Genomic DNA, 13,858 nt, shown 5'->3' on the forward strand with positions numbered 1-13,858 from the left:
AGGCCAATCTCGTCTCACTCCTAAAACCTGGCAGGGATGACACGAATATGGGCTCTTACAGACCACTTGCTCTGTTAAATACTGATTACAAAATGTTTACTTCCATTTTAGCTCAGCGCTTGGCCACCGTAGTCTCCACCCTTGTCCATCGGGACCAGAATGGTTTCGTACCCGCACGAAGCACCTCTTATAATATCCGCCGCCTCTTCAGGGTGCAGGAAAGTGCCACGTTTCACTGGCCAAGATTGGGGTGCCTGGTGCTGGACCTTGAGAAAGCCTTTGATTCGGTGGAATGGCCCTACCTCAGGGCAGTATTGGAGAGATTCAACCTGGGAGACGCATACGTCGACATGGTTGGATTGCTGTATCAGAGGCCCACTGTACGAGTACGAATGGGTAAGCTGCTTTCGGATGCAGTGGACGTGCGAAGGGGAACTAGACAGGGTTGCCCCCTATCGCCGCTCCTTTTCTCCTTGGCCATAGAACCCCTTGCGGCGTAATTGCGAACGCGGGGAGAGGACTGGGGAATCCCATTGGCGGACGGCTTGCATGTGGTCTCGCTTTATGCTGATGACCTGCTCCTATACGTACATGACCTCACCTGTGTGCCACGCTTCTTATCAGACATATTTCAGACTTTTGAGGACATGTCGGGACTAAGGGCCAACTGGGCCAAGTCCGGCGTATATTCGTTTAGCTCTGACACACAGGAATGCGACGTCCGCATCAATGGTGAGAGGCTCGCCTGGTATCCAACTACGTTTAAATATCTCGGGATGCACATCTACAGAGACCCGTCTGACATAATGGAGGGAAACCTGACGCGTGCAATCTCTTCGTTACATGCACAGATGGCTTTCTGGAGGACACTGCCCCTGAATGTGCCTAGCCGGATACCGCTATCCAAGATGATAGTATTGCCAAGATTGTTATACCACTTTGCCAATATTCCATTATACGTCCCTGCCCGGATGTTCCGCGACTTAGACACTATGATCCGGAACCTCATTTGGAACACTGGAAGACCCCGTGTTGCGTTGACAAAACTCTACGCACCCACTGAGGCTGGAGGGTTGGCAGTCCCCAATTTAGAACTATATTATCTGGCAGCACAGCTGCAATGGGTGTCGTGCTGGCTGGGTGGGAGGAATCTGGACGACACCGCCACTGACGCCACTGTATGGACCCTCACACAAATCTGCGCATTGTTTCACCCCCTGACCAAAGGGCCCCGCCCGTTACCACTACATGTGGTGGTGGCTCGCGGGTGCTTCCTGCGTAGCCTGAAACTGACCCGAGAGGTGAAGCCTTATGCTCCGGCGCTCCCCCTGCTGGGCACCCCCAGGCAGGGTGGCGTGGCAACGCCGACCATGCTGGAGAAATGGATGGAGGCTGGTGTGGAAACCATAGGAGATCTTTATGTAGATGGAACCCTGCTTCCTTTTGGAGACCGAGCCAACCAGCCGGACAATTTCTCCTGCACGCATCGATATTGCGCACGTACACGGACTCCAGGGGTGACATACATGAAGAATTACCAATGCATCATCTCATACAGTATCTACATGTCATGGGTAACGGCTCCCATATTATCCACTGGCTAGCACAGGCCCTTCTCGTGCACACACAGCGATCCACACAGCCATTGCGAGATAAATGGGCGGCATCCCGAGGGAGGGAATGGACAGACAAGGAGTGGACAATGGTGTTGGCTAGCCCTGTAAACATCCCACGTAATTCCCGTTTTAAAATCATACAGTTTTATATCCTACATCAGGCATATCTGTCGCCAGACAAGATTAACAGGTATTTCTCGACTGCCACCGCTCGCTGCCCCCGATGTACTCTGGCTGGTGTGGACATTTTGCATATGCTCTGGAATTGCCCCACTCTTGCTACATATTGGAATGAGGTGACGACCCTGTTAACGCAAATTGCTGGCACAGGTCTACCCCATACATGGGAGGCCTGCATCCTGGGGTTGTATAAGAGAACTAAATTGAATAAAGTGCCGGCCAGATTCTGGGACCTAGGACTCATCACTGCCAAACGCATGCTCACCAAACATTGGAAGAAGGGTGAACCACCACTCACTAAATACTGGTGCACTTCCTTCACTAACTGGGCAAGAGCTGAAAGCATCACACTGCACCGAGAGGAAACAGCGGGTTTAAGGAAGTTTCCAATTGCGCAACACTGGGATGACACACTGAGCTCCTTTCAACAGGCAAGCTTGGATCAAGGGCTCACTTAGAGGGTAACACACTAGAAGGGGCGCATACCTGTGAGAAGTGACACTGCTGTATAGCTAGGGCGTGTTATCTCCCTGACACCTACAAGCCCCTGGAGTTAGCACCATGGCACCTCCTAGTTAATGATGGATCAGCCTCCCCTGTCACATTGAGCGACGCTTACAACACACTCTTGCAATACTGATCTCAGGCCCTGGCACTCGCCTTCACAGCTGCATACGGATCCGCCTCACGACACTGCAATCCTATTGACACGACTTATTCCCCTCCCTTTTTATTTCTGCCCCTCTCAGCAATCACTTCGTGGTACTTGAGACCTTCTCTCTTTTCCCTGTTTGGTCCTGTTTGACCTTTCGTCCCCAATGGGGTTTTTGTTTGGAAGTTACTATGGCAGATTCTATTGCCATATCTGCTAAAATATTGAATATGTTGCATTGATGGACGGAATACATCCGAAATTCGGTACTCCTGATTACACACCACGTATGGTGCTACCACACGCTGTATATCAGGAATTATATAAATAGAAAACAAGAGCCACAAGAACATGCCACCTCCCACTACACTTTGCCACACAACACCCTGAGGATGCATTGCCCTACATACTGAGTGTAATCACGCCCATTGCAGCTAGATTACCTATCAATGTTGTCCTAGCATCCCTGCCACAGGAACTGGTATATACAGAGACTGTTTTGATGAGTGCTGCCATTGTACTACCTTACTGTACTATTTTTATGCAATGTATGTGAATTATTCCCTATCTTTTTTGGCGTTGCATATCTGTGTATTAACAAACTGAATGCATAAACCAATAAAATATATTCAAACAAAAAAAATCAGAGTTGGAGAGCAGAAACCGATCAGCATGAGAGAGGTTAGGGCAGAACAGGTCAAAACTAATTTGGAGGCACGAGTCAAAAGTAACGTGTATTGTCTATGAGGAAGTGGGTAACATTAGCGTTGTACTATCTAAAGTACTGTTTGCAGCCAATCATGATTATATTTGTCAATGTATTATTAGCCCAAATTTTCAATTCAATAAAAATAAATTTAAAAAAAAAAACGAATTTGGAGGACAGGGATTGGTCAGCACTGAAAAAACCCAGTACACGAGCATGGTGAAGACCGAAGAGGGCTGAGTCTGGCTTAAGGATCCTTCTGATCTGGACCACCTGCCTTTTGGCCAGCAGTACAGATGTTTGGGAAGTGGACTGATGAATATGCTTCTGATTTGGTTCTGTGGCTTGAGTTTCAAGCTCTGGAGATTGAGGATTCGTGGGTTTTGTGAGGGAATGTCGAGGAATTGTAATGAGTATTTGGGGCCAGCTAAAATGTCAGACTTCTAAATTCAAGGTCAAGGGGGATTTGGAGTTAGACCCGGGGCATTAGCATGAAGCCAGGATATATTTTGTTGGCATTCACTGGAGTTAGGTTTGTAGCCGAACTAGGCATTAGGATTTTAAGTGAGGTTCAAGCAATTATCTATCGATTGCAATATTTGTAAAGGGGAAACATCCTTTACCACGCAACTTTTACCACGCAGTGCTTTTACAACGCAGGTTTTACAACGAAAACCATTACAACGCATTGCACTGGGGGGCGCTCTAGGATAGGGAATAGTTTTAATTTACTATCCAACACCTTCCCTACTATCCACGGGGACTGGAGTTGGAATAGTAAATTAAACTATTCACTATCCAGCACCCCCCGAAGCAATGCGTTGTAAAGGCTTACATTGTAAAACTTGCGTTGTAACAGCATGCGTGGTAAAAGCATGCGTTGTAACAACGTACATCCTTTGTAAAGCACAAACTGTTATCCGAATGTCTGTCCTGAGACTTGCGGAGACTGGCGGAGTGGCCCGTCCTGATGGGGAAGCAGCAAATTAGGCACTACTGTAGAATATGGCAGGAACAACTTTTTAGGCCTTTTACAAACATCAGGTGGTTGGAGCGAAGCCTGGCTGAAATGGGGTGCTGGTTCCAGTGTTTGACTTCCTGTTGGGAGGAAGCCCTCCCGCCCAGACCAGCCTTTTTGCAGTTGGGAACAACAAGAAAGTTCAAACATAATGAGCAAAGTAGGTCTTCCTGGATGTAGCGGCGAAGCGTATGCTAAAAATACAAAGGACCAGTTTTGCAAAAGGCTCTATAACAGATGGTTTTAAAAACAATATATTTCGTAACACCGAACCAGGGAAGGCTGGGGAGAAGACGAAAGGCGTAGACACACGGAGAAAGGTTGAGGAGAAGGTGAACAGTAGCATTTTGAGACATTAAAGGCAGACTGTGGTTTGGAGTATAGACTGGTTGGCCGTCAGGGTATTTAATGTACGTTTGCTTCTCTTCAGGTGTTGAGTGTGGTCACCGTTGGCTTCAGGGTTTTTAGTCAAAGAGTAAGCGTCTGATTGAAGATCATGGTGTTGGATTGGTGGTTAGATGATAGTTGGGTTGTTGAATTTTAATTCAGGTATTTGAAGTGAGCATCATATTACTAAAAACAAAGTATCAAGGGTAGCGAGAAGGACGTAAGGTGGCCAAGCTTTCAATGTCAGGACTAGGTGACTACTAGACAGGATGTGAAATCTTCAGCCTAGGGCAGAGAGCAGGAGATGTGTAACAGAGTAAGAGCATTTGACTGTCTGTGGCTGGGAGTGAGAGTCGGGAAATTGTTTTGAAGTTCAATGTGCTGGAAAGGGGCTGGAGTTGGAGGTCAGTAGACTAAAAGAAGGTAACACTTACGAATTGAGGGGATCCTCAGGTTGAAGTGCAGACCAGTATGTTGGACTGAGGAGTCAGCAGTTTGGAATGGGGGTCTGGCAGGGTGGAGAGGAATCAGAAGGCTAGAGTGGAATTAGCAAATGATAGTGTGGTCCAGCAGATGGGATTGGAGGTCTGGGTACCAGTAAGTTGATATGAAGGTCAGGAGGTTAGAGTAGAAGGCTCGAGAGGTTGAAGTAGGATCATCAGGTTGGAGTTGTAGTCTTCGGGTTGGAGTTGTAGTCTTCGGGTTGGAGTTGTAGTCTTCGGGTTGGAGTTGTAGTCTTCGGGTTGGAGTTGTAGTCTTCGGGTTGGTGTTGTAGGCTTCAGGTTGGTGTAAGATCATCAGGTTAATGTGAGGTCAGCCGGTCGAAGCGAGTGAAGTACGGAAAGAGTGCACACCTAGGAATTTAGTAAGTCCCTCATGTTCTGTTGTGTTCTATATTAACCCTATGCCAATCACTTTCCCCGTCTTTACTCCCTCTCAATTCCTTGTTCCTTTTCTTATTTTTCAATCCTTGATTCTCTCCTTGTCCCATTCACTTCGTTCAATGTTTCTCACCTAGGGTGAATTTTACCAAGTGGGGCATCACAGTGAACCCCCGTTTCCTCCTGCGGCCTTCTCCATCCCTGATCAGAACAACCAGATGTTGTACATCGGAGTCTCTGAGTTCTTCGCCAACTCGGCTGGATATGTCTATTTCATGTCAGGAGTCCTCCAGACCAACCTCACGAATGACATGGTAAGCTGTGCGCAGTGGCGTGAATGGTGAGGAGTGGTAGAGCCGGGCAGAAGATACCCCCTACCAGGGAGAGGTGGTGCAGGAAGATGGGCTGTGCCACATCATAGCACAGGCAGATCTCTAGGTTGAGTCCCACCACAGAACACTGCACCTGTGGTTGGAATGGAGTGGTAGGGGGCAGTGCACCCTCTCCAGTAGTATGTATTATTGCTCCCAAAAGTTAGCTTGGTATGAAGGAATAGAAATGTACATTCTGCAACTTTCTTGAGTATCTGAACTAGTGGTGCAGCAATTGTGCCATTGATCCTAAAGCAAGCAAGGGAAATACCCCTGACTGCTATTTTGTATAAAAACACAACAATAAGCAGGCCCTGATTCTTCTTGGCCCTGGTGCCTCTGCACCTGCTGCACCATTGATAGCTATGCCCATGGTCTGATCTGAAAACACTATAAGAATTACAAGTATACAAACCAGAAATAGTAGTAACCATGTGCTAGTGGTCCCCAACCTGAGGGCGCGTGATAAAATAGTTATTTTATGGGCCATGTGGGAAGGGACAGGTGGCTTTGCAATTGATTTTAGCGGATTGTGAGACAGCTTGTATGGGTTTCATAGATCCCCCACAGCATGCATAGTCTGCTGAAGGTTGCACTGTTGATGGTGTCCAGGCCTCCCATTGACATACTTTGGACAGCAGCCCCATGGGTGCTAAGACCCATATTCTTTCTACCACACACCTCACAAGGGCTGCCTGGCTCTTAGCACTCATGGCTCTTACTCGAAATGTGATATCATATTCAGTCGCTCAGCTGTTTATGGCATGTGAACTTTCCTGGCACCTTCTTTCACATTATAAAATCGTCTGGAATTTGAAAAAAATGATCTATCAAGATTTACTTTCAGAAACACAGAGTTTCCCACACAAAACAAATCATTAGTCTTAAGAATTTGATTGCAGAATCTTCTCTAGAATTGAATGTTAGAAGTAAGAACAGCGCCTCTGTACTGCTTTTCACTCATTACAAAATGTGCTCAGGTGACACTTTTACTGTGTATAGTTGTATATCTTCGGCTCTTGCACCAAACAAGGATGTATGTTTAAATGACAAGATTCTTAATGCATTTTTCTGCACTTCTAAACATACTCGATTTGCCTTAAATAAAGAAATCATTCAAAAAGAATTAGATAGCCGTACACATTTATTGAAAAAACTATAAATGTCCCTTGGAAGAATATCTTAGGAAAGCATACAAAGTTTCAGATTTGTGCAGATGTTTAATAGGTTGTCCTCTGAGGCCACTGCTTGGAGAAGCTTCAGAAGAAATGAAACGAGGCTTACAAAGGTGTTCCGAAGTGATTTACTCCTGTACATGTAGATACATGTTCTCCTGATCGATGAGGCCCCTTACTTCCTCTCTCGTGAAAGAGTTATCTCTGTCCCCTGCTTGGGATAAACCTGTCATGGCTGTACACAGTGGTTGATTGGAGAGCTACCCATCCCTGTGTTTTCTCTGTCTCAATGCCAGGTTCGCTAGCATGGCTCTGTCACTGCTGAGGGACAGATACCCACCTGAATCTTGGCTTCCACCCAGGGACAGTTTAAGAATTTTGGGGGCCCTAGGCCAAACGTATTTTGGGGGCCCTTATTGTTTAAATTTATTATCCAATTTCAGCTCCTTCATGCCCCCTTTGGCCAGGTTATTGACAGTGAACAGGCACACTTGTCCAAATTCTAAATGCATTTACATCTACTATTCAGGGATAGTGACTTGTGTTTTCAAGCTTGTAACACAGTACCAAATCGCTAATATTACTCCAAATAATCTCTGTGACACACTCCCCTTTCTCATATACGAGGTCCTGTTTTGATCTAAAAGAATCTTTTTTATAGATGTTGCATGAAACAAACACAACATTTCTCAACAAAATGCCTACAATAGACTCTCACACATCGCTCAAATTAAAAATAAAATTGAAGGAAATCAGCATTTAAAACAATCTTTTAAATAATTATTCAAGCTCATCAGGACTAGATATAGCTCTGTCAGCCCCCTCCCCCCCCCCCTGAAAGGCTGAGCCAGAACACACTTTGCCCATGCCTTAAAATGTCTCTGCTTCCACCCTCACTCAGCACATTCTGCAAGCGTCTCCAGCCGAAGAAAACAGTCAGGCCACCAACCTGGATACATCCAGGATGTAGGGGCTGGTTATCACTGAAGGGTGATAGAAATGAGGGACACTGACACAAGTGCTGGGACGGTTGGACAGGAAGTCCCGAGCGACTTCCTCCCGTTTATTTATAGCCTTCCGGCCAAGCCTGGCCTGAAGGTGATACAATCTGTGCAAGTGGTTCCGGGGCTCAGCCGAGACCCTCGGACCACTAGAACGCTACATCCCTTCCCAAGTTAGTCCTTGTTTGCTGTGTTCATACATGGTTCACGAGTAGCACATATATTCTGCTAGTCTCTGACTTGGCTTAGGGTTAGGTCGGAGATGGTACATCTGTCTTCCTCTCGCTGGCGTTGCAGTTCGCACAGGTGATTGCACTGGTGATACTGGTGCCGGTAGAGTCGGTTCCCCTTCATGTGATGTTGTCCTGGGTTGTTCTTCACGCCGTCCCGCTGACTGGTCATCATTGTGGCTTTCAGCGTTTTCTTCAGCCCCTGCTGATTCCGCTGGGATGCGTTTAAACCAGGATACATTGCGGGTCACCTCCTCTCCATCTCTGTGTGCGGTGACTGCAGTGCCCTTGGTGTCCTTGATGACCCATGGTTCAGGCTCATATGGTGTCTTGAACTTGCCCTCGGGTCTTCGTGTCCGCAGTAGCACCGTATCTCCCGGTGCTAGGTCTCTACTCTGTGCTCTCCTCCTTTTGTCGATCCGTTCATTGTTCAGTCTTCTCCTCCGCTGAGTCTCACTGGACTTGTATGGTTCTGGTGCCCAGCCTTCTGTCATTGGGAGACTGTCTTGCCGATTTCCTGCAAACATCAACGACCACGGTGTTCTCTGTGTTGTGCTGTGTGGCGTGCTTCGATATTCTCCTAGGAACTGTTGTAGTGCTGATTCTGGATCGATTTCCTCAATATTTGCTATTCTTAATGCTTTGTTGATGGTTCGCATAAACCTTTCGGCCTCACCGTTGGCTTGCGGCCACTGGGGTGTTATGCGGTGATGTCTGATCCCTAATGTACTCATAAAGTCACGGAATTCACTCCCCTGGAAAGGAGGCCCATTGTCCGTCTTCAGGATCTGGGGACGACCAAACATGGCGAATATTTTGCTCAATATAGGCTGAACATTTCTGAAGCTGGTGGATTCAGCTAACTCCACGATGGGATATTTGGAAAATGAGTCTATAAGAACAACTGTTGTTCTCCCATCTGGGAAACTTCCAAAATCCATGCTAACCCAAGACCAAGGTGCAGGGGCATGTTCCTCTGTGATGACAGGCGCTGGGTTTTCAGGAGTGCTGGTGAGTTGGCACAGTCTGCAGTTCTTCACTAGGGTGTCGATGCTGTCCTCCATCTCTGGGAACCACACTTTCTCTCTCATTCGGCTCTTCATCCGCCGCGTTCCTTGGTGTCCTGCATGCGCTAACATGGTGGCCTGTTCTTGCAAGCTGAGTGGTATTACTATGCGGCGTCCCCTGAGAATCAGTCCGTTCTTTGCCATGCTTAGTTCATTGTGAACTTTCCATATTTGGCCTATCCTAGAACGCTCATTCTCTGACCAGTCATTGTTGTCCCTTAAGAATCCATTCCATGTTCCTGTTCGTATGGTGTTTGCCACCTTTTGTAACACTTTGTCTTGAAGGTAATGTTCAATTATCACTGGGATGGACATGGCCTGCGGGCATGCGCTCTGAGCCAGGAGATTGATTTCTTCTTCAAACAGGGCCTCTTGTTCTTCAGGGACCATTCCATCTGCAGCTGGGTGACGGGACAGAAAATCAGCTGGGTTCTTTTCACCAGGTCTGTAAACTAAGTCCATTTGATACTGTTGTATTTGAATTGCCCACCTCTCTATCCTAGGTGGTGGATGTGGAGCGGTTCCTCTGAATAGTGGGATCAGTGGCTGGTGGTCAGTGACTAATCGAAATGGACATCCTGCCACATATAAATGAAAATGGTTGCAGGCCCATTTCACTGCCAGCGCTTCTCTTTCAATTTGTGAGTACCGGGACTCTGTTGCTGTTAGCGCTTTGCTGGCAAACGCCAACGGGGTCCACACATCTGGCTCTGCTTCCTGCGTCAATAATGCTCCGAGCCCCACCGGGCTAGCATCGACTAGGATCTCCGTTTTTCTGGAGGTGTCAAAATATGCAAGCGTTGTTGTGTCTAACAGAGCTGCCTTGATTTTTGTAAATGCGTTCTCTTCTTCTGTACTCCATTTCCAAAGTGCATCTTTCTTCGTCAGGTTGCGAAGCGGCTCTGCTATGGTGGCTAAGCCAGGGATGAACCGGGCACAATACTGCGCCATCCCTAGAAAACTCCTCACCTCTGACGCTGTGGATGGGGCAGGTGCATGTTTTATAGCGTGTGACTTGCGGGGATCCACCTTCACTCCGTTGTTGTCGAATACATATCCAAAGAATTCTACTGATTTTTGGAAAAACGTGCACTTTTCTTGATGGAGTGTGACTCCGTGCTCCGATAGTCGTTTGAGTGTTGCGCGAAGTCGCCGGTGGTGTTCCTCACTTGTTTTTGAGTGGATGAGAATATCATCGCTGACGTTCAATACGCCTTGCAATCCCGATAAGATCTCTTTAACAGTGTTTTGGAAAATCTCGGCAGCTGACGAGATGCCAAAATTCAGGCGTTTGTAGCGTCGCAGGCCCAAGTGCGTGGAAAATGTTGTGATATAGCGGCTTTCCTCCGCTAGCCGGAGTTGATGATATCCGGCATTTAAATCGAGCTTAGAAAACCACTGTGCTCCGTTGAGGTCAGCTAGAATGTCATCGACTGTCGGTGTAATATGCCTCTCTCGTTTGATTGCCTTGTTCGGCATGCGCATGTCTATGCATATGCGTATCTTCCCAGGCTGACGAGGTTTTTCAGCGATCACCATTGGCGAAACCCATGGGGTTGGACCAGTGACTTTTTCTATTACGTCTTGTTTTTCTAGGTTTTCCAGCTCCTTTTCTACTGCTGCTCTGAGATGGAAGGGTATTCTTCTATGCCTGAGGGCGATGGGTTGTATTGTTTTATCGATATGTAACTTTATTGGCGGTCTTTTGATCATGCCCAATCCTTTGAACAGTGATGGAAATTGCTGTAGTAACTCGTCAACTTGAATGCTTTTGACGGCATTCGCGAATGCAATTAGGTGTAGATCTTCGGCCGTGTGGCTTCCAACTAGGAGGTCGGCTTCTCTGTCCACCACATGGAATGTTGTGGTAACTTCGTGTTCTTCCGCTTTTACCTGTACTACCATCTTGCCTCGCAACGGGAGTGGCTCTTTCCCGCCGTATGTGAATATTCGGACCTTGGATGGGACCAGTTTTGGTTTAGGATCTAAAGCTTTATAATGCTGGATGCCCATGACATTTACTGTAGCGCCTGTGTCTATCACCCCGGTTGCCGGGGACCCATCTATGAATATGTTACACTTGGGTTGCGGCCGTCGTCTTTGTTTCAGCTCATTGGTGAATGAAACAAAGTAGCACTCACCATCTTCATCTTCCGAGGAATCGTCGAGCTTGTCACACCTTTGGTATGTTGATTTCACGCTTCGTGGTGATTGTTCAATTTCCAGCTGGCGGATCGCCCCAGATAGTGACTTCCTCCTGAACGATCCTCTTCCTCGGCCTCTTCCTCGGCATACGCTGGAGAAATGATTCGGGATCCCGCAGTTTGAGCAGGTCTTCCCGCGTGCTGGGCAACTCCCTGCCTCATGTGCTTCACGCCCACAATAGCCACATTGTGGTTGTCTCTGTGTTCTGGTTGGCCATCTGCCTCTTCCACCTCGACTGGATTTGCTGATTGCATCAACCTTTTCTTCCTTGATTGTCGATCCGTTGTTCGCGTTGGCATTCAAAACTGCTTCCATTGCTGAAGAGCGTACATCCGACAACTCATATGATCTTGCCAGTAGGAGGATTTCCTCTAAGGTAATCTTTGGTTGGCGGAGGATCAGCGTCCTTAGGGGTTTGTTTCTGCACCCTTGTATGAGCTGGGCTGTGACTTCCTTATTCGAATCATCCTCTGCGCAAGTGCTGACCAGTTCACGTAGGCGGGCGTGGAATGCATCCATGCTTTCTCCTTCCCTTTGCCTGGACTGCCTGAATTTGAATCTCTCATAATGTGGGTTGAGTTGAGGATCAAAGTGTGCATTAAGAGCTTGCACTGCGGCATCATAGTTGTTCGATTCTCCAGTGTTCGGGAGGTGTGCAAACACTTTATATATTTCTTCACCACCAAAATGAAGCAGTAGTGAACGCTTCACTTCTTCATCTTTTTCCCTGGTGGCTATAAAATAGTTATTTAGTCTCCCTAGCCATGTAGCCCACCTAGGTGCCGCCGTTGACGGGTCCGCCAGTCCACTGAATGGTGGTAATGCTTGCACTTGCGCGTGCGATGAGTGTTGGGTTGGTGTCGGCGCTGGTACATGTTGTTGGGGTGGAGGCAGCACTGCTGCATTTTGTGGAAGCACAGCATTGTCTGCATTACCAGAAGGGCCTCCTCTCACGTTTTCCTCTGGTAGGTCAGACATTGTAGATACCGATGGTCCCTTTTAGCTTTAGTGTGATGCTTTGCCAATGCTTGTTGGATTGTTTGTAGGTTTTGCTAGTGCTTGTTGGCAATTATGTGTCCCTCTGTTGTTTTTTTTTTTTTTTTTAAAGTTTAAGTTCTTTTTCCCTCTTCTAGTAATATGCTTTGGGCAGCTGGGTTTTTTTTTTATTTTTTTATTTCCACTTAAAGTCTGGTTTTGCCAATGCTTGTTGGCACTAAAATGTCCCTGTAGTGTCTCTCTGTTGTGTTATCTTGTCAAGATATAGCTGCCAACTTTGACTGTCTGTTTTTCTCTTTTTTTTTTCTTGCGTTGGTTTTACCAATGCTTTATTGTTATTATTTGTTTGTTTAATTTTCCCTTCTGTTGTGTGCCTTGGGCAGCTGGGCCTTCTTCGCGCTTAAAATAGGCTTCGCCGATGCCTTCCCCTACTTGTTGTTGAAAGCGCTGCTCTGCGCTCGTGTTCCTGTCAGTTTCTGTCAGGCTCAGCGTGTGAGGCCTAATCGGGCGCCGGACCCCGCTCCTGCGCATGCGCGTGTTCTGCGCGGCTCCTGAAGCGTTTCTGGGCCTCGATCTCAATTTCTTCCTCCGCCCGGTGCCTGACGCAGCCCTCGCTCACGCTGCTTACCGGGGTGTCTTTTCCGGGTGTCTTCTTCCTTTCGTGGGCTGAGGAGCGCCACACAGCCTCGGGTGAGGAACAGCTTCGATGCCCTCAGGGACAACTTCACGGGCCACGCGTCACTCCGGATCCGGACTCGCCACAGATAGACGTCGCCTGCAGGTAGGGATATGTAGGATCCCGCCCTCGTCGGCCAAAATGTAGGGGCTGGTTATCACTGAAGGGTGATAGAAATGAGGGACACTGACACAAGTGCTGGGACGGTTGGACAGGAAGTCCCGAGCGACTTCCTCCCGTTTATTTATAGCCTTCCGGCCAAGCCTGGCCTGAAGGTGATACAATCTGTGCAAGTGGTTCCGGGGCTCAGCCGAGACCCTCGGACCACTAGAACGCTACACAGGAGTCTATGACTAAGCGAAATTTTAGGATAGGCCAAGCCTTTGACTCGGAGCTCTGCACTGCTACTCTGATTTAGAACCATGAACAACTTAACGCCCGCCTTACAGAACAAAATGAAAGAGGAACTATCAGATTTCAAATAAATACGTTACAATAATGGCTTGTGGGCTACGACTCGGAAGTGGTTGAGGGTACAGGCTGTCTGTAAAAACAAGAGTGTTGCAAAACCGAGTTGTGTTTTTCAAGATGGCCACAAGACGGCACTGTTGATCCAGTTCTTCATTTGTAAAAAACATAAGTGCCAGGGCTCTAGTCAGGAGGCTTCTGCAGCTTGCACCATCCTTTGCCACTGCCG

The 13,858-nt window shown here is 47.5% G+C and overlaps 1 protein-coding gene across 4 annotated transcripts in view; it reads left to right on the plus strand.

Moving 5' to 3' along the window:
* Positions 1-13,858, plus strand: part of LOC144768236 (bactericidal permeability-increasing protein-like) — a 171,172-nt gene that overhangs the window by 112,327 nt on the left and 44,987 nt on the right. For all 4 annotated transcript variants that reach the window (XM_078651740.1, XM_078651741.1, XM_078651742.1 and 1 more), the window contains exon 9: positions 5,578-5,754. In XM_078651740.1, coding sequence (XP_078507866.1) covers positions 5,578-5,754 — 177 coding nt within the window. The remainder of the gene's footprint in view (positions 1-5,577; positions 5,755-13,858) is intronic.

This window comes from Lissotriton helveticus, chromosome 7, assembly GCF_964261635.1.
Source record: "Lissotriton helveticus chromosome 7, aLisHel1.1, whole genome shotgun sequence".
NCBI lineage: Eukaryota > Metazoa > Chordata > Amphibia > Caudata > Salamandridae > Lissotriton > Lissotriton helveticus.